Raw genomic sequence first — 27,343 nt, forward strand, 5'->3', positions numbered from 1 at the left:
AGATAACCCATACTGGCACCTGTTGAAACAGGGCGGGACACCACGATCAACTGTCAGCTGATAAATCGTACGATGAGAAGAAAGGCCGTGAACTTTCAGAGTTCACTTGGTGTATTAGCGTAGCGTACTAACTGGTAAGTTTCATTCACTGATGGATAACAGATCCTTCAGGTAACACATCATCTCGTTCATTTCCTGTTTCGAGTGGTCTCGAATTTGAGTCAATACATATCGCACAGGTGGCAGCGATCGTACGATTCGTAGTGAGACTTCAAAACACATGGATACTGTAAACATGGTGAACACGTATTCTTATCACCGACATATAAACGATTATCTAGAACTAATACCAGTGTTATTCAACCATGGATATTTGACATAACGCGAGTTATAAGCATTCATGGTCCGACAAGTGGACTTTGAACCCAAAGTCAGGCGATGACTCGATCCACGAATAGATTTTGTGGCTTCTAATTCACCAAATCAGTTGTGGCTTCAGGAGGGGACGATCGAGCAGTGAAACAGTTAACTACCATATCTATTATTGGTGAAGTTTTGACAGGTACGTTTCAGTTATAATGAGTCAAGATTAACATGAGGTCTAGTGTCCACCATATGATTTATTTCTATGAACTAAGATCAAGTTAAACTGTATTGTTTATGAATTTCAACTTTGATGGTAGAGACAGTGATCTATCTATTAGATCTAGGCCATAAACACGACATTTTTGTTTTTATTTTGACTGTACGTGATCCTATAAGTATAAGCTATCTTCCATTGTGTATGCATATATGATTATGCATATTCTTGGTCATATGATGCAGAATGAATTTACATACATGACTATCATGAACATTTGCTGTTATTCTCAGAGTTTTCATTCTTCTAATAGATAAAAAATGATTAGATCTACATACTCTACATAACATCAACATTTTTGTGTTTAACCTTGGTCACTAGGGATCACAGTGATTAAGTTGTTGAAAAAGTGTAATCAGAAACCAAATCCACAATAAATTACTGGAGGACTTGTGATGAACGATTACTGACTATGATAGAGATAGATACATGTTTACTGAAATCACTAGTTTTAATGGGGTTTCCCCACTTTTTATTCTAATATAGCTAATACTGTCAATTGCAATAAAAAGCCACTGGAATTGTAATCAAACAATAAAAGTGGCAAAAATTTTACAATGTGGATAGTTTTACACTGTTTGTTCATGAATTAGTTTACTTAATTCAAGTGTGTAAAATTACAAAATTGTGAATAATGTTTCTTAAATATGTGTTTTACAGTCAATAATTAATTTTCATACTTCTTTCGAACGTTTTTCAATTGTTTTCAATCATCACAACACCATTAATAGTCTAACACAAATTGATCTGACTCAAAAATGTCCTAGAAATGTGATGAATGCATAAATGCGATGTTGTTTACATGTGATTCTGGTCATTTGACAAGAATGGTTCAGGATATGAACAGTTAATAATCTTTTTTACAGAAAAGGTTTACATATTACATGTATATATGCACATTTAAAGGGTTAAAAATCGTTTACACATGGTTAAGTGTTTTAATTGTCAGGTGAATTCAATCAGGTAATTGACATTTGACAGTGATGAAGAACGTATGGTATTTGTGACATTACTATAATTACTGATTTAATTAAATGAGGGACAGAATTATTGTATTTATGGAAATAATTCAACTCATCCTGCCAGATATTATTTGGTAGTTAACATCTGGGGTACTTAACCTAACCCTGATTTTGTCTGTAGTTATTCACTTATATCTTTTAGGGATACGTTATAAGTCAATAAAGATAACATGCAATTTTATTGCTTAAGTGGCAGGAAAGTCTTGGAAGTTGCATCACATTCTCAGAGAGAAGCAAGGGTTGTAAAAAATTCTTACATGGTTCATCAAATCAGTGTGGCACTGTTATCCATTCAGCAATAGGTCATTGCCCATAACCGTTCTTTTTCCCAGTTTAGACTTTTTCCGAAAACAGGACTGTTATTGATCATCCAATGATTGGGGAGAAAATACAAGTGCCTTGATGTTTTACAAGTTGTGTGGTTGAACTGTCTCACTGGCAGTCCATCTATATTGTCATCAGACTCCCTATTGTTCTTGGTGCCATTGCTGGGTACCTTTGATCTCTTGCCATAGATCAGGTGAGTGCCCGGGTCCTCCACCGGGAATACAGCACTTCTGACATTCTGGGAAATGCAGAAGGCAGCAGTGTTACTGTTAGTTAGTCTGCATATTCTCCTGAATGTTCTTGGGACAGATAAGGAGAAGAAAAATTTGAATACCTTGCAAATTATTGCCATTATGAATGAATTTAAATGTGCACAGAAATAACCATGGCAACATTTCCTTCCAAGGTTTGTCTTCTGCTACGCTGAACTGGTAACACTGTACATAAACAAGATGTCCGACTTCATTGGAGTTCAGGTGGGGACCAGTGTCTCTGATGTTGCTATGACGATCACTGTGGCAACAGTCAGCCTATACCTGATGATGGGTTTAGGGGTGTACCTCATGTGCCCAAGCCTCATCCTTCAAGTGTATTTCAAGTAAGTCAACTTTAATTTGAAACATAGAAAAGTAAAGATATTCGAGCCATAATACATGACGTGTATCATGCTAAATGTCCCAGTACAGTTTTTTCATGGGCTTGAATGAACCAGAAATAGGGACAATTTTGTCTTCAAAAGACCCTAATGTCCACTTCCAGTGATTTGCCCTATATTTAGAGAAATGTGTCTGTTGATGATTTTACAGGATACTTTTATATGATGATATTGCCTTGCAATTACAGTGGGTGTTCGCAAAGCGAAACTTGCTAAGTAGCTAAGAGGTATTGCTCACAGTTAACCAACCTTGTGTATATTCAACTACTTATGTGTCATATATGTTTCAATATTTCCTTTCAAATTGCTTATTGGGGGTTAAAGGCCCCTTAAAAGGCCTTAATTTTGATGGCTGATTATCTATACAAACCCTGCATTGCTTGATGTAACATTCAGTGATAATAACATAATTTTGTAATGAAATAGTTGTGAAGGCATGACTTCAGGTCATGATTCACAATTTGTTCATGAATGCGTATGCATGGTGCATAATTTGGATGGTTTTTGAACATATACATTTATGGTTTGTGAATATGAATATGATCAGAAAATCCCTCACACTGAGTACCTACTGCTGTCAAGTTATAAACTGTTTTCATTGTCACTGATAGAGTTGCTGTGCTTTGGAGTGGCATGAAGGTCAAGTTTGTCTCTCCAGACGGCAAGTTCCAGTTCTGCTACGGAGAGAAGGGACATCAGCGTGAGGGCAGCGTCAGCCTCCTGTTCCTCCACGGCTTCACTGCAGACCACTTCATGTGGACCCCAGTAGTGAAGGTGAGAGATTGATTGCCGTATTTGTGATGATGTTTCTTGGTCTTACAAAACCATAATAATTCTTGAGGGGTTTGCCCAAGTTGTGAAAGAGGTCTTCATCTCTTCATGAATTCTTCACAAATTAATCTGACCTGGCCGTGATATAAGTGAAATACTTTTCAAGTTGGCATTAAAGTCAAACTCAGATTTTCAGTCATGTATTTAGTTTCTAAAGTTAAACCCCTTTCTTCGATGACAGAAAGGGAAAGCCATACTCTCTCACTTATTTGCCCTTCAAGTTATTGTTCCATGTTTTCGTGAAAATATTCTGGCTGTTAAAATCATTTCATCTGTTGTTTGGTCAGCGAATCCCATCCAGTGTGCATGTCATTGCACTGGACAGTCCAGGTCATGGAGGCAGCAGTGAACCAGAAGAGGATGACCTTGACTACCCCTCTCAGGTCAAAATGATCAGGAAGGTCAGTAGCATACTAGGGGAGTCATCAGTCACACAAAGAGACATCCTCAATGATTGTGTAATGTTTATCATTGGTTAGAAATAGATGAAATGCGATTGTTTGCATAGTTTTGATTTTATTGGTGGCTATAATGATTGATTATGGATAGGCATGAACGTAGGGTGTATGGGTTATTTAGAGGGTGCGTTCTTTAGCTTAAATAGTACAATGGTACACATGTGGCAGTGCCCACATGTACGCAGACACAAAAACTTGCTCAACACCAAATGTTACTGAATCCCAGCCTAGTAGGTACATTCACTTGGGCATGGACAGTTGTACAGGCTTTGAGAAATTATGTTGAAGAGATTGACAGTGAAAGCAAAGGGAAGTAACTCTATGGCTGTACCAAGGCTCGCCAGTAGACAGAATTGTGTGTAATGTATCTGACTAAAGTTTGTTTGAATTCATCTTTTGAAGTGAATATTTTGCATTTTTCAGTTTGTGGAGTTAGTTGGTCTGGACAAGCAACCATTCCACATTGTTGGTCTGTCGATGGGTGCAGCCTTAGGGGGACTGTTCGCTGCTGAGTACCCTCATCTGGTGAAGAAACTTTCCCTCTCCTGTCCATCCAGTGAGTTGCTGTCTACATATCATTAAATTCAGCTAGAAATTGTCAGTTTCCTAACTGCTTTGGAGTTTGGTTTATCCTTTACAATTTTTCCTTATCCTGACTCATGCTTAATTGCTTAAATGCTTAATTGCTTATCTGCTCTTCCTGGCGAAGGTAGTGGAACACCTGAAATCCCTTGAAGTTCCCTTCTAAAAGAAGCGGACATAAAATTCACACTCACCCATGTATTACCTCCCTTGCCATGCACATGGTCAGCTGACCGCCATGATACTTCACTCTCTCTCCCTATCATCCGATGAGGGCGGCTGGGGGCACCCGGGGTCCTGTATACAGCGATAATGCTTTCATTCTTTTGGTTTTGTAATTAAATTTGTGTTGTATGCGGTTTTTGGCTTGTATATATTTATTATTATTATTATACAAATTTGTGATTTTTGTGCCTTTTTCTAACACGTATTTAATCACCTGAGACTTAGTCTCACTTAATGAAATCATGTTTTCAGTGCAGGTTATGGCTGTTGGCGGTTCACCCACTCTTACTTTGCCCTGGGTGTAAACCTGTAAATTCTGCTCATACTCGTAAATTTTGCATTAAATTGTCTGAAGCAGAATTCTGATTATATTTACGGTCTGTTCACAGACGCGCTAAAGGTAGGCAACATCGCCTCACATTATCCATGTCTAAATCTGGTGAAATAAAATCGGGTAACCGTGTAATTGTTGATGCTGAGATTCATTCCAGCAAGATGCCAGCTGTATCTCCGAGGTTATGTACAGGGTCGGGTGAGTTGAAGTCTTCATCTGTAAGATCATCACAGTATTATCCCTCTTTGAAGAAATCATTCGGGGAGGAGATAGTTCCCTTAGAATAACGTCAATATTTTGACGAGTCTCTGTTCTTGATACAGAGTGAAGACATCAGCCAACGGACATTGGCAACTAGATTGTCAGAACAACAGACATCGCAGATGTCAACTGCATCCTCGGACATCGTTGACAACTCTTCAACACAGTCATCAATGCATGCGCCACATGCATTCGACGCAGGCGCCTTCGTGCAACACTTCACAACACAGATGATGAATGTTATGGAGCGACGATTGGAAGAGGAGAGGAGACTGCACTCGTCAACGATGTTGACTGGGAATCAGCGAGAGCGTTCATCTCGACCTGGACTCTGAGGATGAAGAGGAAGTGCATGCACGCACGGATTCCAGAAGATCCAGATCCCGGTCATTGGGCCGCAGCACAGAGAAGGATATACCCACGCCAAGTGAGTGCACTTGCATGAGTAGTTATACTCGGGGGAGTGATGTCACACGCTCGTGTGAGTGCACTCGTGGATGGACTCGTCAACGGAGAATATCTCCTTCAGTCTCTCCTATTCAAAGAAGACACGGTATGCAGTCATCTTCCCCTTCGGACATAGACTCACACAGATGGGATCGTCGGCGGTCTGTGAATTCATCTTACTCTAGGGAGAATGAAGTTACACATCATCATGATTTGTCACCTGAGGAGGCCCTATTTTTGGACTCAGAAGTCACATCATGGATCACGGATGGTTTAAACCTTGTTTCCTCATCTAAGGACTCCAATGAATTCAACACGTACAAGATGAAGAATGATGACATTGATACATTAACGTTCACACCGATAGCTCCTGTATGTACAATCCCTGAGACTTTTTCTACAGCATTCAAGTCAGCAACCAAGTTTCAACAGCAACATGTACCACCTTTTAACGCACGTCGTTTCCCTCTTCATCACATGGAGCCATTCTTCAGAGCACCTGATGTAGACTAAGGTTATAAAGTTACCAACTCAGCTCACAGCAAATTTTACAAAGTAGAAGACAGAAGACTGGTGCATCTTGACACTACTACGAGAAGAAAGTTCTTCGGATTAGCTTGATCAAGAGCCATCAACGAGACTCTCATTACAAAATTCAGCAATCCTGCCAATGAGGAAGAAAGAATGATTTTGTCTGCGCTTATTACACAGAGGAAGGATCAACAGTTTATGTTGGAACATCTAGCTTCTGCCACTGCGGGTATTAATCTACTTCGGAGACAGGGCTCCTGTCCGCTGCGTCATGGAGTGGGAACTTCACAAAGACTTTATGTATCAAGCCCCATTGTCTGCACCTACTGTGTTTGACGGAAGGATTGAAGAGGTAGCAAGATCGGTTACTCAAGATTCAAGTTATGATGATAAAAACCATCGTCACGTTGACTGCTGTCCTTAAACAGACAAATCAATGTTACACTAGCAAGTCCAAGTTCACCAAGTGTTCAAAGAGCCAGTGATAAGAAATTCAGCGATCAAGGGGAGAAATCGTCTTCTTCTTTTCGTCACCCCTATGGAGGAAATAAATGATCTCAGACGTCAGGAAGATCATATTGGGGCGGTGGAGGAAATAAACACTGAAGATCAGGTTGGGAACAACTAGAGTCTTCCACCCCCAGCCATTCCCGTACAATCGTCTCAGGTGGGTGGACGTCTTCAACTTTACTGGCAAAATTGGGGAATCCTCAATGACAACTATGTCATGAATATTCTATGAGACAGCTACAAGATTCCGCTGGAAGATACACCACCGCTCACAAAACTACTAACTTCCATCCTCTACGCAGTCAATCAACTAGACAAGTTGACCAATGCTAAATCAACACTGTTGCAGAAGGGCACAGTAGAAGTAATACAGCCACAGAGTCTAACACCTGGCTTTTACTCCCAATTCTTCTCAGTTGCAAAGAAGTATTCTAGAGGGAAATTTGGCCTCATTTACAACATGAAGGAGTTCAACAAAAAGTTTCTATGGAAGCCAGAACATTTTAAGATGGTACATCTTCCTCAACTAAGACTACTCATCTGACCAGCAGACTATCTAGCCAGCATCGAGAATACATCAAGATTCCAGGAAATATCTACGCTTCCTTTTCAACAGCCAGCATTATCAATGGACAGTCCTACCGTTTGGAATATCTTCGGCCCCATGGCTATTTACACGGATAACCATACCCATCGTCAATTATATACACCTGAGATGGATACGCAGTGCTTTTTATCTGGATGACGGCATACAAGTGCATCAATGGAAAATTCAACTCAGACTACAATTAGACTTCACAATCAGGCTACTAACATCACCTAAAGTCGGAACTGGAACCTCAACAAGATATCAAGTTCCTCGGGATTTGTTTCATCCCTACGTTGAATCCGATTGTAGTTCCAGAGGACCAGTGGGTCAAGATTCAAGATACGATAATGCAAGCTCTACTCTCTCCGTTAACACTTCGACAATGGCAGTGTCTACTAGACCTCCTCACGTCAGTGCAAGATATGACCAGAAGAGGAAGACTGCAGTTGCATCCTGTACAACGCTTCTTGAATCTTCATCTCAACAACAGAGAACAGATTCCGCTCCCAGACATCCTGAAGCCTTTTATCCCCCCGCATTACATGCCGGGGGGGATATAGTTGATGCCTCGTCCGTCCATCACTCCATAATCATTTTGTTTCCGGGGCATAACTTAGAAACCATTCAATATTTTTACACCAAACTTGATAGATATAGTAATCTCAGCCTATGTTTGTGCCTTTTGCCATTTACAGATTTTTGGCATTAATATTTGTTTTGTTTTTTCCATGGAACATTTTGGTGCATTTTCCCGACCAGAACACAAAACCTGTTCAATATTTTTCTGCAAAACTTGTATGTACAGTTTTTTGTGATTTATTGTTTTCTCTTTTTCCATGGAAACGTTTTGGACTTGGGCTTCGTTTCCGGAGCAGAAATAAAAAACTATTCAATATTTTTCTGCAAAACTTGGTAGATATATCAGTCTGAACCTAAAGTGGTGCCTTTTGGTATGTACAGCTTTTTGTGATGTATTATTTTCTCGGTTTCCATGGAAATGTTTCAGACATAGTCTCAAAAGTGAGAGGTGTGTTTCATTTCCGGAGCAGAACTCAAAAACTTCTTAATATCTGTCAGTAGAACTTTCTAGATATGTGTGGCAGACCCCAAGGTGGTGTCTTTTGATTTTTAAAGGTTTTTGTGATGTATTATTTTCTTGGTTTCCATGGAAACGTTTCGGATTTAGTCTCAAAATGGAGGGGTGGGCTTCGTTCCCTGAGCACAACTCGAAAACCATTTCATATCTTTGAACAGATCTTGGCAGATATATGAGACAGATCTTGAAATTGTGACTTTGCTGGTTACAGATATATGACATTTATAATTTTCATGAATTCCATGGAAACAATTCAAACTTAGTCTAAAAAACAATGAGTAACTGTGAGATGATTTGTCCTTTTAAACATGTGGGGGCCGGAGGGATATGTCATCTTCTGATGACTGTTGTTTTGTTTTTCCATGGAACATTTCGGTGTTAAGTCTAATGGTGGGGTGGGCTTTGTTTCCGGAACAGAACTCGAAAACCATTTAATATTTTTCTGCAAAACTTGGCAGATATGTAGGGGAGAACCCTATGGTGGTGCCTTTTGCTATTTACAAATGTTTATGATTTATCATTTTGCCAGTTTCCAGGGAAACGATTCTGACTTAGTCTCAAAATGGAGGGGTGGGCTTCATTTCCAGAGCACAACTCTAAAACTATTCAATATCTTACAGCAAAACTTGACAGATATTTGAAGCAGACCACAAAGTCATGCCTTTTTCTATTTACAATGTTTTGGCATTTTTATTTTTCCTGGTTTCCATTGAAACAATTCTGACTTAGTCTCAAAATGGAGGGATAGGCTTTGTTTCCGGAGCAGAACTCAAAAACCGTTCAATATTCTTCTGTAAAACTTTCTAGATATATCAATCCGAACCTATAGTGGTGCCTTTTGGTATATACAGCTTTTTGTGATGTATTATTTTCTCGGTTTCCATGGAAATGTTTCAGACATAGTCTCAAAAGTGAGAGGTGTGCTTCATTTCCGGAGCAGAACTCAAAAACTTCTTAATATCTGTCAGTAGAACTTTCTAGATATGTGTGGCAGACCTCAAGGTGGAGTCTTTTGATTTTTGAAGGTTTTTGTGATGTATTATTTTCTTGGTTTCCATGGAAACGTTTCGGATTTAGTCTCAAAATGGAGGGGTGGGCTTCGTTCCCTGAGCACAACTCGAAAACCATTTCATATCTTTGAACAGATCTTGGCAGATATATGAGACATATCTTGAAATTGTGACTTTGCTGGTTACAGATATATGACATTTATAATTTTCATGAATTCCATGGAAACAATTCAAACTTAGTCTGAAAAACAATGAGTAACTGTGAGATGATTTGTCCTTTTAAACATGTGGGGGCCGGAGGGATATGTCATCTTCTGATGACTGTTGTTTTGTTTTTCCATGGAACATTTCGGTGTTAGTCTAATGGTGGGGTGGGCTTTGTTTCCGGAGCAGAACTCGAAAATCATTTAATATTTTTCTGCAAAACTTGGCAGATATGTAGGGGAGAACCCTATGGTGGTGCCTTTTGCTATTTACAAATGTTTATGATTTATCATTTTGCCATTTTCCAGGGAAACGAGTCTCAAAATGGAGGGGTGGGCTTCATTTCCAGAGCACAACTCTAAAACTATTCAATATCTTACAGCAAAACTTGACAGATATTTGAAGCAGACCACAAAGTTATGCCTTTTTCTATTTACAATGTTTTGGCATTTTTATTTTTCCTGGTTTCCATTGAAACAATTCTGACTTAGTCTCAAAATGGAGGGATAGGCTTTGTTTCCAGAGCACAACTCGAAAACCATTTCATATCTTTGAACAGATCTTGGCAGATATATGATACAGATCTTGAAATTGTGACTTTGCTGCTTACAGATATATGGCATTTATAATTTTCATATAATTCCATGGAAACAATTCAAACTTAGTCTAAGAAAACAATGAGTAACTGAGATGATTTGTCCTTTCAAACATGTGGAGGTCGGGGGAATATGTCATCTTCTGATGACTCTTGTGTGATGTGGTGGAACTGTGCAGGAACTTATGTGTTAGAGTCGGTATCCAACAACCACCTCAATGTAGACACATCTCTACAAGGATAGGGAGCTCATCTAGGAAACGGAATTTGGAACAAAGAGGAACAGGCTCTTCACATCAACCAGTTCCAAATGAAAGCGGTCATTCATGCCATCCACCACTGGTCAACAGCATTGAGAGTCAAGTTATTAATGATTCGCACAGACTACTCATCAGTAGCTTTTTACGTAAACAAACAAGGGTCAACAAGATTACTATTTCTACTACACCTAACGTTTCAACTGTTCAACTTAGTCGACAGTCTGAATCTTCAAGTAAAAGCATGTCACATACCAGGAGCCTACAACGTCATGGCAGATGCCCTATCTTGTCCCGTTTGTCCATGTCCAACAGAATGGATGCTGCATCGGGAAGCATTTCAACTAATCAGTCAAGCTTTCAGATCACCTGCAGGTAGACCTATTTGCAACAAGATTCAACAACCTTTGTGTCGCCAGTACCAGATCCCGTAGCCTGCGCAATGGACGCTCACAGCATTCCATAGGAAGGACTGAACACGTACATGTTTCCCCCTCCAGTACTGTTACCAAAAGTCATTGAGAAAATCAGACAAACGAAGAAGTTACAACTGATTTTGGTCGCGCCCTACTGGCCAACGAGAAATTGGTTTCCAACACTTATAGAAGAGGTAGGACAACCAACACTACAGTTACCAAAGTGGAAGAATCTTCTCATCCATCCCCACACAAACCAAATGTCACTCTAAGGGTCTGAAGGGTTCTACATTATCTACATACTTAGCAGCTCTCAGCTCAGTCATCGCCATGGGATCAGGGACCAAGCTGACCAATGTACCAGAGCTCCTTGCCTTACTACGTTCGTTCAAGTTGGACGATCATCAATATAGATTTAGAGCTCCAGCGTGGGACCTAAATATTGTACTCCAACATCTTACAAGTGATGGATATGAACCACTTGATCGGACTTCAGTTGAAATGTTGACTCAAAAGACGTTATTTTAATTTGCCCTGGCTACAGCTCTAAGAATGTCAGAAATTCATGCTCTAGACTTAATCGAATGAAGTTTGATACAAGTCACCAAGAACCAGCTCATTTAGGTCTAAGATAGGATTTCATAGCAAAGAATCAACTACCAGTATAGACAGTTCCGTGTAACAGCTTTGTCTTCAATCTTAGGACCTCACCATACACAAGATTTATCATTATGTCCAGTCAGAGCATTGAACATATACATTGCGCGTACCAAGTCTAGAAGACAACGGTTCAAGTGACTATTTATCCCTGTATCTACTGAGACACCCACAGAAGTATCCCGCAACACTATCTCAGTGTGGACTAGAACTGTTATATTTAGAGCATATAAAGCAGCAGCATTAGACCCTGCACGAGCCTCTAACCCACATGATGTCAGAGCTCTAGCCTCTACACTAGCGCTACATGGTTATTACTCGCTATCTACTATTATTGAAGGCTGTTTTTGGAAGTCAAACACAGTGTTTGCCAACCATTACCTACGAGACATAGCCATGGAGGACGTCACTGGCATTCATTAGTTTGGGCCACTTGTTGTTGCTCAGCAACCGACAGTTTCCCGGCGACTCTGACTTAACTCACCCGATTTATCACATGGCTTGTGGAAGCCCGATGCTCTGTGGAATATTTTGGTGGAAAGTCTATGTGCACGTCTTGAACAGATGTGCTTAAGTTATTAGGACCTAATATTAATGATGAAGATACTTGAACATGAAGAGAGGTCGCAACTAGTCCCAATTGTTATAGCTTGACTTTTAGTTACATTAGAAACTAACAGGATGCTAACTATAATTAGTGTCATCACTTACTAGTCAATGAAGTCGTCTACTGAAGATAAGTTCAACTGGACGTCATTTCCCCCCAAATCTACAATGGATATGAGAAGAATATGACCAAATTATCACTGTACAAGTTCCCGTTTGGGGGGAAATTATTGGACGTAATTTGGAACAGCCAGCAGAATCCAGTTGGTCTGACCCACCACCGTTTCCGTCAGATTCTCTAAGCAATTAAGCATGAGTCAGGATAAGGAAAAATATGTAATTTTCTGAATAAAGTTGATACTTTAAACTTACCGTATATTACTGTGTATAAGTCAAATTTTGAGGACCAAAAAATGTTGTCTGTAGAAGGGGGTCGACTTATCTTTGAGGCACAATTTCATGAAAGTATTTTTCTGGTCGTCAGTGCCCTGTCGGGAGGATCCTAGAGGTTAGCGGTACACCTACCAGGAAGTTTATGACGTTTACAGCCATTTTGTTATACATCATTAATAAAATACAAATCGAAGTGTACAGTTTTCATTCTTTCAAATTATTTTGCCCTTAGTCATTATTAAGTTCCATACCTACCTATTTACTCACAACATCAATTTTTAACAAGTTATAATCCTGTCCGGTCGCCATTTGACATGCCAATCAGATCAGCTGTTTCCTGTCACTTCACATACAGTGATTGCTTCCTGTTGTTTCGATAGGGGCCCTGATTGCTATTGTTTTGTTGTTTGCACAAGCACTTTCAAGAAGTGAGTGATTATTGGAGTAGGAGCATTCATTTGTAACATGTCATTATATCCCCCAGCAGAGAGCCACAATGCGATACCATTAAGTTTCCCTTCACTCGTTTTATATTTTCATTTTCGCGTAATCGGAAAATTATTCTGCTACAGATTTTTCAAATAATATCAATGGTCGTCTTTTGCCCAATATCATTGGCTTTCCACTTGGTAACGGGATACAACTGGGACAAATACCTCTGTTTTTGAAAGTCCATACAGATAACATGTGAGGCAGCGATTCGTTTGATAGCAGGTATCGTTTGAAAAACTAGTTTCTAATGACGCTTATTTGCCACAGTCTGCTATAAGGATCGTGAATGGTCAAAATCAAACACGTGACCTATGGCAGCCAATCAGATAACAGCAATGGATAATGTCCTTTGTAAACTTATAGTATAGATTCAGATGAAAGTTTTGAGTAAAATCATGCTATTCTGAACGTGTTAAACCAGATACCACCACCTGCACATACACTACGGACCTTAGTGCTTATATCGTGCTAGGTTAAGACCTTTGACAAAAATGCTTTAGGCACATTTTTTCTCACTGAACATTGTGTCTGAGATTCAAGTTCGAGGCGACGAAAGCCGAGATGTCACTTGAAGTACGGCACACAGTCGCTAAAAAAAGATGGACATAGTAAGTTAGTAAGTTATAATGTTAATTTGACAACTTTTATGAGGACTGTTGTTGATTGTATTCTCCAGCTTATTCTCTTTGATTTATTATCTCCCCGAAGCATCGTTACTTTAAGATTCTAACTGGCAGATGTCTGATGTAGGGGGTCAGCTTATGCACGAAACATACCATTTTGACACTGATTTTTGGGGTCAAGTTTGGGATCGGCTTATCTACAGGGTTGGCTTATACACGGTAATATACGGTATCCTGACTCATGGCGAAAGCCCTCCTAGCCGCCCCTCACAGACACACTGAATTCCCGTATTCTCGTGTCGGGCGATTATAGGAGAGAGTAAAGATCATGGCGGTTAGCTGACCACATGCGGGGTAAGGGAGGTAATACACAGGTGAGTGTGAATTTTACGCCCGCTTCTTTTAGAAGGGAACTTCAAGGGATTTCAGGTGTTCCACTACCTTCACCAGGAAAAGGTGATAAGCAATTGAGCATTTAAGCAATTAAGCATGAGAGAGGATAAGTACAAAATATCAATTTATTCAGAAAATTACATTTTTGATTGCTAGGCTTGTAAATTCAACTGAAACAGAAATGGTTTGATCTTTTAGCATTTATGTGAATTATTCCCTGGTTTCATACAGGCCAAGCATAATTTATCATGTTATTATTGGATCTTTGGGGTAGGCGAAAGGTCAAAGCATCTGTTTGTGATGTGAAGACAAGGATTTGAATCCCCACATGGGTACGATGTGTGAAGCCCTTTGGTGTCCTCCGTCGTGATATTGCTGGAATATTGCTGAACTTGCTCACTTACATAAATAGGTTATCTTAAGACATCTCCATTCAGAAGCTTATCTTGATTAAAGCTGAATATATAGTTACAAATCCATCAATTCTAAAATTTCAAAAGTCAGATATAAATATATATCCTGAAAGATTTAAGGCACGGAATTTGACTTACTTGTTAACAAAGTAGATTGAATAAAACTTTCATTTTCAGTGATCACACCAACGCCAAGTCCATTTGCAGAAGGACTGAGGCAGCATCATGAAGACGGCAGGGACTTTGACGTTACTAGTTGCATCTTGTTGCCACAGAATGGAGCAGAGGTGCAGGAGATGCTCAACTTCAGCAGATTTTACAAGACTACCTTCCCCTACCAGGTACTTACCTCCCTTTCACCACCAGGTGAATGTTTCAGTCACTAATTTTATTAGTTTATTCATGGCAGGTTCGCAGTTACGTCTGAACCCAAGACCTTTGTCATGATGAGAGATGAACGTACCTTGGAAAGACGTGACCGAGAAATGTGTTTTGTATGCCCATGTCACTTGTGTTCCAAGTATATCACATTTTGTACAGCAGTTAGTTCATTGTAGGATGTCTAAGGCGAAGTTACAGTCACAATTCACTGCAGTAGATGAGGCTTATAATGGAGACTCCTGGTTTGCAGATTTTACAAGGTGCTGCTGACATTCGGAAAAAGAAAAACAACTTCTACCTGAAATGTAAGTCAATTTATTTTTCATTATCCTGACTCATGCTCAATTGCTTATCAGGATGAGTAGAAAACATCAGTTTTTTTCAGAAAATTACATATTAGACATTCAGTTGCTTGAGAAAAGATTGAGGGGCACTCCTGTACAGTAAGTCCATTTTGCTGGTTTTGCCATAAATGTACAAAGCTGTTTTCTGTTCACATCTTTAGGAGTATTCAAGTATAGTGAAAGAACATTATCTGGACTTTTCCATGTCTTATCATAATCAGTTGTATGTTTTTGGAGACTTGGTCCTGAACAATGTTGTCTGAACTTTGCTGCACTTAGAGGGGGACTAGTTGTCTGAAGCACCACAATTTTCAGTGCAGAGTTGTGCCCCTTAGATGTGCCAGGAAGCTATGGTTATGGGTTTGAATCTCAGTTGTCTGGTTTCCAGTTAATTTGCTTAGTTACCTGTCTCAAAGTATCACTTTGGATGTTACATTACACACGGTGTAATGCTCTTGAAAAGAAATGGTGCTGAATACAGCTGACTCTCTATAGTTAGATCAAGTAATAATGAATCAAACTGTGAGGATTGTTTGCATCCCCTAATTTGCAATGTTAAGTATTCATATCCTTATCCAATACAAAACCTAAACACAATAACAGTGATATTTTGGGAGGATGAATGGGAAGGTGATACATTACCGAGAACACACTCAGGGAAGTATCATATTGTGGCAGTTCCATTTTTCATTCAGTTTTTTTATATAAAAATGATTTGTTTTGTTGAAGAGGTTAAATGAAAAAACTTGGTCATCAACTCCAAGTGGTAATTTCTTATGGGAGGAAACTGAAACTTTGATGGTATTCAGTGTAATTTCAGGCATTTGTTGCCTCAGTTTTATTTAATATTTTGTTGTGACTGATGTGTTTTATGAATTAGAATGAAAATTATCAAAGCCTTCATATTGAGTCTTTACTTGTTTGTGCATATTTCTCTGTTTAAATTCAGGGTCTAGTGGACACAGTATATGTATTGGCTGGTTTATTGTTGAGAATTATTTGTTTGACAATGGGAAGCTGGGTACTACATGATCAATCTCCGTCACAGTCAGAAAGCGAATTTTTTGCCTGTTCATAAGTGATATGACTTGAATAATGCTAAGTGTTGCTCTGCCCACCGTATTCACTCATGATATTTTTCTGCTGTGAATTGAATGTTTGTCCATTTGATGATAATATCTTGATGATAAATTTACCCTTCAGTATTCCTCTGCATCACTCATCAACGCAACACTCTTGAAGACAACCTGCAGAAAGTCAAGGTCCCTGTACAGCTAATCTGGGGCAAGGAAGACAAGGTAGGTAACTCTGCCGGTTATGTCTGAAGACATTGAAAGTGAAGGTCAGATTTCAGCTCATCTGGTTTTCAAGGATGCTAACTCTACTGGATATATTGTCAATCTTGTGTCAACCTAGTCAGCATCACCACTTGATCCTGTTAGTTGCCCTTTACGACAAGCATGGATTGCCTAACACCAATTTTAAACTGGGGAAGTCATACAGACAAACTGCCAGGACCGATACTTTAAAGAACGACTAAACTCAATTTTTTGGTACTCTTTTTACCACTGCATATGAATGATTTCTGGTTAGTCATAAACTGAACACCGTTCTTTTTTAAAAAAGCTAGTGGTTAACCAAGCGCTTAAAAGTTGCTAAAAGCCGCCTGCTTTTCGCCCGCAAACGAAACCACAGACAGGTTACGTAACTCTGTTGCCAGAGCCTTGCAGTGACGTCATAGAAGGAACGATTTTCAGTTAGTTGTATAGAAAATGTGTAGGAAGCTCGTCACTTTGCTGATTTCTCGACGTCACCAAAGACATGCCGAATTGTTGTGTTGTTGTCAATTACTCCTTGGGGTGGGATGATGGTGTCACTATGCACAGATTTCCACCAGACCCTGTAGCTGTAAACCTAAACAGTCAGGAGACCGCATGCCCATCATATGCCATTATTTAAAAATATCCATGGTATTCCTTGTCTGATCATAACAAAATATCCCAGCAGTGTAGTTTTTTTCAGATGCGTGGATGGTATAGTGACTGATCCAATTTGATCCTATTTCTGTGTTTTTAACCTCTATATTTAATCATGTTTTGTCAAAATATGATGTCTACAGGCACGTAGCAAGCCATTTGCTTCAGTCTGAAAGATTGCAAAGCTTTATATTTAGATAGTTTTGAGTGTTGGTTCAGCTGTGATAGCAAGTATCATACATAAATTTTGGTAGCTATGGTAGCTACCCTAGTTTATTATTTATGATAATAAAAACACACACTTGATTTATTTGAATTCGTAAACTAAAAATGATGACTTTGCCTTTGGTAGAGAAATCTGAAAATCTTCTTAGGTAAAAAAAACTTATTACACCTATTTACCCAAGTACACAACAAATGCCTGTATGTATTCCTTATGTATCCTCAAAACAGTTTCGGCCCATAAGTGTTTTCAGGCTGCATGCGAAACAGATTACATCTTCCTTGCTGTAACTCGCCTTTGATGGTATAAACCTACACATGTTATTTGTCATCATTCTCTGGATGGTCAGTTAATGAATTTATAACAGGTATAATTATTAGTAACACCACTCAGGTTACTCAACAAATGACAAAGGTTCCCATTTGACATTTCTCCTGTCTGGAGTAAATACTCAGCTATATAAATTAAGGTCTGTAATGGCAAATGTATTGTGTGTTATGTAATATGTGCATGTAAGTGATACAAGATGGTTTATCAGCTGAGTTACAAATACAAACATCGATCAAAGGATTAACCAATAACACACGATTGATTAATTACTTCCACAGTGGATTTGTCAAAAGGCAGTGTGTGTAGATGTACTAATCTATACTGACTACACCATGTCGTAAAGTGCAAGTGTGAAAACATCAGAATCTGTATGACAGAAAACACACACTAGATCACGTATGTGTGTGAAATATGATACACATTGGTAATCTATACAATGTATAAATGTTGCTGTCATGTTAGAAATTTACTATAAGTTTAAGCAGACTGTGTGTTCTTTTAATAATTTTCAAGATCATACAAATATGACAATAAAGTAATTAGGGTGAGACAAAATACAGAGACATACATCGGCTTCGTTATTTTTCCGTCCTAATAGTTTTTTACCATTTCTACCACTGGCAGATCCTTCAAAATGTTTCATTTGTTTTCACAATACATTTGTAATGAAGTAAGAATGACTTCACCTTAGTTGATCTGTCTATAATTAAACTCTCAATTGCGCATACAGACTGTGTGGCAGAGGTCACGAACCAGTCATGAATTCTGGGACATCATCTGGGTACTCATGGGAGAAAAACAATAACAAAAGTTTACACCAGTCCACGGAAATTGCTCCGCATTAGTGCCCCTTTAAATAGCATTTATCCTCAGACAGGGCGGCGCCATTTTTGAAAATGGTGAAGTCACAGGCTAAAAGTCAGTTAGAATTATTGAGATTATGGGTTTTTTTCAAGTAGGAAAATCCAAACTACTTTTTGCTAGTAGTTAAATGTGTATTTGAATCATGGCCAAAAGGATTTTGCATGCCACAGCTTGTAACATAACGACTTTTTCCACGGAAGCAAGATGGGGGTCGAAGTGACATTAATATTGCAAGTAATATATTATTGCCCTCCACCTCGCTTCCAAGAGTGAAATTGTTGTGTTATAAGCAATGTCATGCAAAGTCCTACTGTCCATCAATAAAATATATATTTTACTACCAGTAGAAAGTAATTTTGATTTTGTAAGTCGCTGAAAACAAACTTAAATAGCATTCATTCTCAGACAGGGCGCCGCCATTTTTGAAAATCATGAAGTCATGGACTAAAGTCCATTTGAATTAATGAGATTATGGTTTGTTTTCATCAAGTTAGAAAATCAAAACTACTTTCTACTTGTAGTTAAATATGTATTTGAATCATGACCAAAAGGGTTTGCACGACACAACTTGTAACGTAACATAAGCGAGGTCAGTGTCGAAGTGAAAATACTGCGCGATAAATTTCTACACTTGCTAAATTTACTTGGTTTGTAAACGTTCATTCAGCAGTATGTAGACACTTGTCAATATACGTCTTTATACTTTGTTTCATAATCCTAATTACTTTATAGTCATACTTGTATGCATTTTGAAACTTAACAAAAAGAAGCGATCTGCGAATGTATAACAGGAATGTAATATCTAGACATTTTATAGTTTGCCTATATTAATCAATTTATTAATTGATTCGCACGCACGCCCTAGTGTATGGAGTCTGCATCAGTACACTTCACGACGAAAACAATGATTCTGTTGAAAGCTACGACAACTTAATAAAAACAAAATGCAAATATTAAAATTAAAACAAATTAAAGTTATAGGAGCAATGCCAGGCTCTTACCTTGTTCGAGGAATGTATCCATCAATATCCACAAAAACAAGTGATATGTAATTCATATGCAGATTTCAAAAGTGATGTGTCTTTTAACAGTCTAATATACGAAAACGTGATGTATCATTTCAGGTTTTTCACATTGCTGTATAGTCACTCTGGTTACTCAAGATAGCGCACCTGACAACTTATTGCATAATGTGCGTCATTCTTTCAAAAAAAGTAATTTAGTTAGCCAATAATGAGCAATCAATCAATGTATTGGCGGTTAATCCTTTGAAAGAAGGGTGTTGTTTTTACAGACACATACATGACAGAGTGTATTCAGTATAGATTAGTAAATGTACATACATAAAAACTACCTTTCGACAAATCACCATTGATATGCGCATAAAAGTAATTAATCAATCAGCGTGTTATTGGTTAATCCTTTGATCGATCCAGACAAAATAAATGCCAAATGGAGACCTTTGTCGGGTAATCTAAGTGGCGCTACCACTAATTATATCTGTTATAAGTTCATTAACTGAGCATCAAGTGAATGATGACAAATAACACGTGTAGGTTTATACCACCTAACACAGATTACAACCAAGCGACACCAAGTGATTTTGACAAAATCACCTATGAAAACAAGGGTTTAACTCGGAAACTAGGCAAAGCAGGAGACAAAACTAAATGACAGTAGATTGTGAGAACATAGAGCTTTCAGATTTCACAACAGCTGTCGCGATTTCAGGTTTGTACAAAACTGTAAACGAAATAGTTTACCCCCTGAAATGTTGATGAATTCTGCTTAGACCCTCATGTCTATACCTACTATTAGTATTATGTCACGGAGACGGGTGCTCCTTCTAGTGACACAGTTTCAGGACGTGACCAACAAATCACGGAATAGAGCTGAGAAATCTCCGAAGATGGTCGAGCATGTTTCAAGTATTACCCACATTGCTTCTGATAGGGGCATTGTGTTTATGTCATTACCGCTAAACTACCAATATCGCTGCAATTGTTTCGCAAGTGGGGTGCTTTTGTTTACGTTTGAGATGCAGTTGTTTCAAATTTGCCGTAATTCCTTCAGAAACTTGGGGGGCCTGAATCTGGTAGAATAGCTTTTCTGATGGTATCAAAGGGAAGGGCACATCAAAGTAAAATGATGGAGGTCTTCGATTTCATGTCAGTTACTGTCTCTACGGATACATTGTTCATGAGGTATTTTTGATATCTGGCCTCTGTCAATCTGTAGACTTGTATGTCCAACTCTTGAAAGAGCAGACTGTTGTGCAAACGTTTGTAGTGACAAGTCTAATAGCTATTTTTAAGCATCAAGAGTTGTTTTGTATGTTGAGTATGTATCATGTCTTGAACTCCTGGTTAAATGTCACTGTTGAGAGCTGATATCTTTAAACGCTGTTTAAAGTCCTTAACAAAATATTCCATACAACCAACTTCTTAAGAAGCCCAAGCATATCCCATTCCAACATGTTGCAGTAGGGTTCTTATGGCGGAACACCATGTATGTCGACCCACATTGTCCAGATTATACAACATCTCATATGCCTTGAGATTTGTGAAGCCCATTTCATACTTTGCTGGAATATTTCCAAAAGCGGCGTAAACCTAGACTCACTAAATCATACTCACTGACTAAAAGCAATTTATATATTTTCAGATCATAGATTTGTCAGGCATAGATGCCTTGAAGACTGGACTGTCCAAAGTAGATCGCGTTGACATAATTCCTGAGTGTGGCCATGCCATAACTCTCGACCAACCAGAGACCTACACACGTGTCATCATGGAGTACTGGGCAGCCATGGAGACAACTCACACATGAACCAAACTTTTAAAGAACTACACAACAGTTTGCTCAGGGTAGTTTTCTAGTCTTGACAGTTTTAGTTCGACTTTTGTTGGAAGTATTGTTTATGCTTTTCAGATATTTACATTATGCAGCACAATGCAGTTTGTCAAATAGTAGAAGTCGTAATTTATGTCAGCAGTTTTGTGTGGATGAGAAAAGGATACATGTGAATTACATGGGAGTTTAGGTTATACTTTATATTATAATGGCTCATAAACATATAGCTTTGCTTTAGTATTTTGGGAGCATATTGTTTTATTTATATTTTATTTGTGAAAAGTGTCCTCTGCCAAAATTGTAAAGGTATGTGACAATTTACATAGTATTGTTTTGTCAGTACCATCAATATTCAAAGTATTTAGTGATTTACTCAGTTTGAACAAGAGCCAGAATGGTACATTAAAATTTGAATGCTTCAGCTGAAATGAGAAACTGGTTCACAGTTTCATAATATATGTTGTGTAACATAGAAAATGAGAATGAAATGCTAATAATTGTTTGTCTGTGTGAAATTTTACTTGTCTGGGAAGACATGCAAGTAGTTACTTAGACAAACACTTAACAAGCAGTGAATGTATTTATCCTTTAAATTTACCCAGTAATTCCTTATCAAGGGTGACCAGAGGCAGTATGCCCATGGCTTGTAAAAATTGAATTGGGCCAGTAAATCTCCACTGTCTTTGGCCAATTTCACAAATTAACAGATGTGTTTTCTTCTTTGTTTTTGATAGTATTTTGCATTTTTGTAATAATTTGATTAGTGTCTACTTTCAAATTTTGGGCTTGTAAATTTTTTTGTGGACTAGTAACTTTCAGACATAGCTAGCCCGACTGGGTTGCAAAAGGTGGAAACTATATTGCACACTGACCATGGGTGGCCCCATCCTCTGAGTTCTTGCAGGTTTTTGTCAGTGTCCTCAAAACAAAATATGTCCAACATATTTTTAGCTAGGAATTGCATAACCATCTTTACATTGTCCATGGAAATTTCCTTTTTGCAAAATGTCTATGCCTGATCTTTTCCATCATTTCCTTCCACTAAAGATTAAGGATGAAAAGCAGTAAATGACTTTATGTGTATTTCACCAACTTTGCAGAAAGGCCTTCCTGCTGCAAAAAACTTGTAAATGTTAGCCATAAGGCAAATTGTAGTTTTTGGAAAGATTTGGGTTTTTTTGCAGAATCGTTGTCTCGTGAAGGTCACATTTTCTTTTGACAGGTATTGTTGTTGTATTCTATAAATGTTTCTTTTAAAATGAATTAAGTTCTTAAATGTTCAAAAGCAGTACTGTGTGACTATTTGCATTTATCACCTGTAACTTATACTTGCCAATGAAATTATTACAAGTAAAACAAACTTTTGTTCGCTCGTCTTCTGACACTTGCCTTAGGTCTGATTGTCCAGTGTGTTAGTTTGTGTTGATACTTTCGACACAAGCTTGCATTTACCACACTGGATAACTGGTAACTTATTATGTGTATGTACATGTTTTGATGTAGGATAAACTCTGACAAAATATTTTATTTATTGAAAAGTTGATTCTGAAAATAATTCCAGAGCAATATTGAATGATGTATATTTTTACATGAAATCAAACCTTTTAATCAGTGGATGATATATACATCATAAGATAATCATCCTCATCCTCATCCTCATGATGTCACAATAATCATAAACATGAGAAAAGCTTTAAATACTTTCATAAATCACCATACAATCAAATTATGGTCAGTGTTTCACTGAGTATCTTATGTTTATTAGTTTTCGAATTAGCTTGCAATTCATTCGTCTGCTTTTGATTCAAACATATATGAAAAAGAAGTAGATATCCATGAATTCTCTCCCTTACGTGTATCACTTCTAAATGCCTTTCAAAAAAAAAACTGCATATAGTAGTCTCATGGACAGTGGCCTATTGATTTCTTATCACAGTGCTGCAAATCTCACCCCTTGTTCAGTATTAGTATTTGGTCACTGGACTGTGGGCTCCATGTTTTGTGGATTACATCAGATATCTCTGACTTGTGGGCATGATTGTCATGGTAAACAGACTGCCTCCAGCACAACTGAATTCCTCTTCAAAGTGGCATTGGAACAATGTTTCTAGCTACTTATAGTCATCGGCTATTTATCTTTCTCTGACAATTCCTGTACTGTGGATATTGTATTCTACTGAATTGCCTTCCTGCCGTACAATTGTATGTCTTGCTTTTGCAATTTAATGTATGTATTATTCACAGATCTATGCTTTGTGCACATAAATTCTAGGTACTGGGTATACTTGCTCCAGAAATGGTCAAGAATCCACTATGCAGCCTTACTGCTGAAAATATTGTTAAAGGGACAGGGAGTAGAGCTTCTTAGCACTTCATCTAGGCTTCATAGACTCAGTTCCAGAAGAGGTCCAAGACTCATGGAGCTGTCTTAGTACTAAACATTTGTACTGAAGTTTTACAGGCAAAGGGATGTTAGCCATAAGACTGGTCATTCTGGGTCCACATGTTTGTGGAGTAATACGACCTTATAAGATTTGTCAGTTAGTGCCCATGTTTATAAGGTATGATGAGGTTAGCACTAAGACTTCTCCGTGTTCAAGTATGGGAGTTAATATGACCTTAGCACTAAAATATCTTTGTGCATGCTCTCCCTTCTCATCAGTAAAATGACCTGTTGCAAAATAACCAACAACCCAGGAATCAAGTGTACGATTGCATTTTCTTTCTCCAAGCAGGGAATCGATAGTCACAAGTGATCTGTTTTGTCACAAAGCTGTGGACATATGTCTGACTATAAACCTTTACAAGCTGTTATTTTTCACCTCTGTCTGTTACTTTTGTGCTTGATTTCATGTAAGTTTTTATAGAAAGCAGTTGTCAACTGGATTTCCAATGTGTTTTGTGTCTCATTCATGTCAGTGTTTGCATGTTTTTTTTATTCCTCAGATTTGACATGGTCTTCATTTTGAAAAACCCAAGATGGCTGCTAATGCCTGAATAAGTGCAGTATTCAACACCATCAAAATACTTAAGGGACATGAGCCTGTGAATCATATGTCAAGTGTTTATGGCAGATATTTTGTGTCTTTTAGTAACCATGTCTCTGAATATTCTGAGTAAAATGTTAGATTGCCTTTGCACTATACAGAAATCAGGCACAGTTAGGGTTTACGAAAAGTTGACACAAATATGAGATCATAGTGACATATGTGCAGCATTACTTCAGTTAATATAGAGTTAAAAGCTGCATTGTATGTGTTGTCATGACTGATGGAGGAAGGTTGTGTGTGAACTCCCCCTCGATGTATTAACACGAGCTAGGACAGACAATGTCTTAAGTTCTGCCTCATTTGTCACAGTGTTTAATTGCTCAGATTTTACTGAAATGGATTTAATGGTTCCAAGTTTTCTAGCAATCTATTGATGCTATTGTGATACATAGAGACAGTTCATATTTTATGGTTAAGGAGGGGTGAGGATTTTTGTGGAGCGGCATGTACAATGTGTAACCCCCTCCCATATTTTTAAATCATATTTTAATCTTAAATATATTTAGGTACAAAATTTGTGATTCCCTAGTACATGTGTATAAAATAGATGACTCCCTAACACAACAAAATGGGAACCCCGCCTCAAAATCATCATCCGCCTAGCCATAAATTATGAATGGTCTCTTATGATGCTTCCTCATGTACAAATGTTTGGTGGTATCCACTTGTCTTTCAGAGTTACCTCCCTTGTCGTGACTTCATGAGCTGTTTTATGCTCGAATGTGTTCATCTCATATGCATTCATTTGGAGGCTGATATTCCATGCAGATGTTGCTGTTTCTTGAGGAATGGTGTTCAGTTTACACATCTGTGCAATAATATAAATATACCCTTTGAAAGATTGTTGTGTCAATAAATGTTTTATATGATATATTATAATTGTATTCATTATGATGATGATTATGTCACTCATATGGTGATTTACATGCCTGTGAGGGTAGTGGGGTATCCCAGTGCTTAAAGTGTTCGCTCACCACACAGAAGACCTGGGTATGATTCCCCACAGCGACAGAGCTTCCAACCCAAAGGAAAAAAGCTTCAGAAGCTGGGGTCAAGGGGCTTGAGGCCCCGTCGTGTCCAGGGCGGAGACTTTTTTTTTTTTTTTTTTTTTTTTTTTTTTTTTTTATAATTTTGTGTGTGTGTGTGTGTGTGTGTGTGTGAGAGAGGGAGAGAGAGCAAGTGAGCCCCCTTGGAGCTGAAGAAAAGTAGTGTTTTTAACACCATAAAATTGCTTTGAAATTACCATGCTGAGGGAAAGTATTAGCTGTACAACCGCCATTCAGCCAATCAAGTAACACATTGCAATCGCATAGAGTGGTGTTGTATACAAAAGAGGTATTGATGAGCGAAAATTGAGTGAAAAAGTGGCTTTGATTAATTTACGCTAATTTTTTTTTAAAAGCCAGAGATTATCAATGTCTGCCGTGAGAGTGTGACAAATGCTTAAGAACCGTGAGTCTCACGCCAAAGGCGTGAGAGTTGGCAGGTCTGCAGCAGTACAATGCGGGAAGCCCAATTCTGGTGTCAACCACTGTTATGTTGCTGTGATATTGCTAAAAGCGATGTAAACCAAACTCACTACATGCCTGTGTGTGAATCTGCTATTCAATTCAGAGTACCTGTCAGAAAAGTTTTTCCTTCCTTTAGCGCATGAGACTGAAAAGGACTTGATTGATCATTCGAGACAACTAGTGGTGAAGAAACTTAGAAAGGTTGAACAAACATTTAATATGAGAAATTCATTATGTTATTGTGAAAACTGGACATGTTATCTGTCAATATTTGCATTGATATTGGCGTACAACTTGCGATATGATACTTCATGATACTAAAATTTTACTCATGATGGTATACTGTCAAAGTATTGTGCACTTACACTGAAGTACAATATGAATCCCGATGCAAGTGTTGCAATATGATATGTTTCACATACTATAATCTTGAATTCTAACATCAAATATTAGACACGTTAATATAATCAAGTTTATACAGACTTAGTGAATGTTGATAACATGCAAGTGCTATGTCTGACACAGTTTTTGATGTCAGAATTTTCAAGAAAATGCTTAGTAATGAAGAGTCAAAATAAGTAAGCATACATGTTAATAATAAAACAAAGGTAAGTCTTTTTCTAGACAGATATGATTTGGCAATATTCAAAGTAAAACACTGATGTATCATGGTCCACTTGAAGTACATGAATTTAGATACTGTGTCCCCTCATTTCCATTTTCATCCCCCTGGCATCTCTCTGTCCTCCCATCCTCCGTCCGTCCCTTATCATTTTTTTTTTATTCCGGAGCCTAACTCAGAAACTGTTCCAGTATTTTTAGACCAAACTTGATAGATATAATAATCTCAACCTATAGTTGTACCTTTTGTTATTTACAGGGTTTTGGCATTTTTATTTTTTCTGTTTTTCAATGGAACATTTTGGTATGTGTTAGTCTAGTGGTGGGGTGGGCTTCGTTTCCGGAGCAGAACTAAAAAACCACTCATTATTTTTGTGCAAAACTTGGCAGATATATCAATAAGAATCTGAAGTGGTGCCTTTTGGTATTTACAGATTTCTGTGATTTATTATTTTCTCAGTGTCCACGGAAACGTTTCGGACATAGTCTCAAAAGTGAGAAGTGTGTTTCATTTACGGAGCACATCTCAAAAACTGTTCTATATTTTTCTGCAAAACTTGTTACATACATCAGTCAGAACCTAGAGTGGTGCCTTTTGGTACTTACAGGTTTTTGTGATATAG

At 38.1% G+C, this 27,343-nt stretch overlaps 1 protein-coding gene across 2 annotated transcripts; it reads left to right on the plus strand.

Moving 5' to 3' along the window:
- LOC137296773 (monoacylglycerol lipase ABHD6-like) lies at positions 1 to 25,457 on the plus strand. 2 transcript variants are annotated; one of them, XM_067828622.1, is made up of 9 exons: positions 1 to 134; positions 2,396 to 2,587; positions 3,256 to 3,418; positions 3,763 to 3,876; positions 4,357 to 4,489; positions 14,745 to 14,908; positions 15,199 to 15,253; positions 16,496 to 16,590; positions 21,350 to 25,457. In XM_067828622.1, exons 2-9 carry the CDS (start codon positions 2,442 to 2,444, stop codon positions 21,512 to 21,514), a joined length of 1,035 nt encoding a protein of 344 aa, XP_067684723.1. In that variant the 5' UTR covers positions 1 to 134; positions 2,396 to 2,441; the 3' UTR covers positions 21,515 to 25,457. The 2 variants fall into 2 exon arrangements, with proteins under 2 accessions (XP_067684723.1, XP_067684724.1); XM_067828623.1 differs by lacking the exon at positions 1 to 134 and adding an exon at positions 513 to 562 and having other exon boundaries at positions 21,350 to 21,565.
- The last annotated feature ends 1,886 nt before the right edge of the window (positions 25,458 to 27,343 follow it).

Source organism: Haliotis asinina, chromosome 9, assembly GCF_037392515.1.
Source record: "Haliotis asinina isolate JCU_RB_2024 chromosome 9, JCU_Hal_asi_v2, whole genome shotgun sequence".
Taxonomy (NCBI): Eukaryota; Metazoa; Mollusca; class Gastropoda; order Lepetellida; family Haliotidae; genus Haliotis; species Haliotis asinina.

Bases quoted from the DNA above. Each gene is read 5' to 3' on its own strand.
- LOC137296773 (XM_067828622.1), top strand. From the start codon at position 2,442: ATGTCCGACTTCATTGGAGTTCAGGTGGGGACCAGTGTCTCTGATGTT. The intron at 3,877-4,356 runs GTCAGTAGCATA...TGCATTTTTCAG, and splicing joins AGGTCAAAATGATCAGGAAG to TTTGTGGAGTTAGTTGGTCT. The intron at 15,254-16,495 runs GTAAGTCAATTT...TTTACCCTTCAG, and splicing joins AAACAACTTCTACCTGAAAT to TATTCCTCTGCATCACTCAT.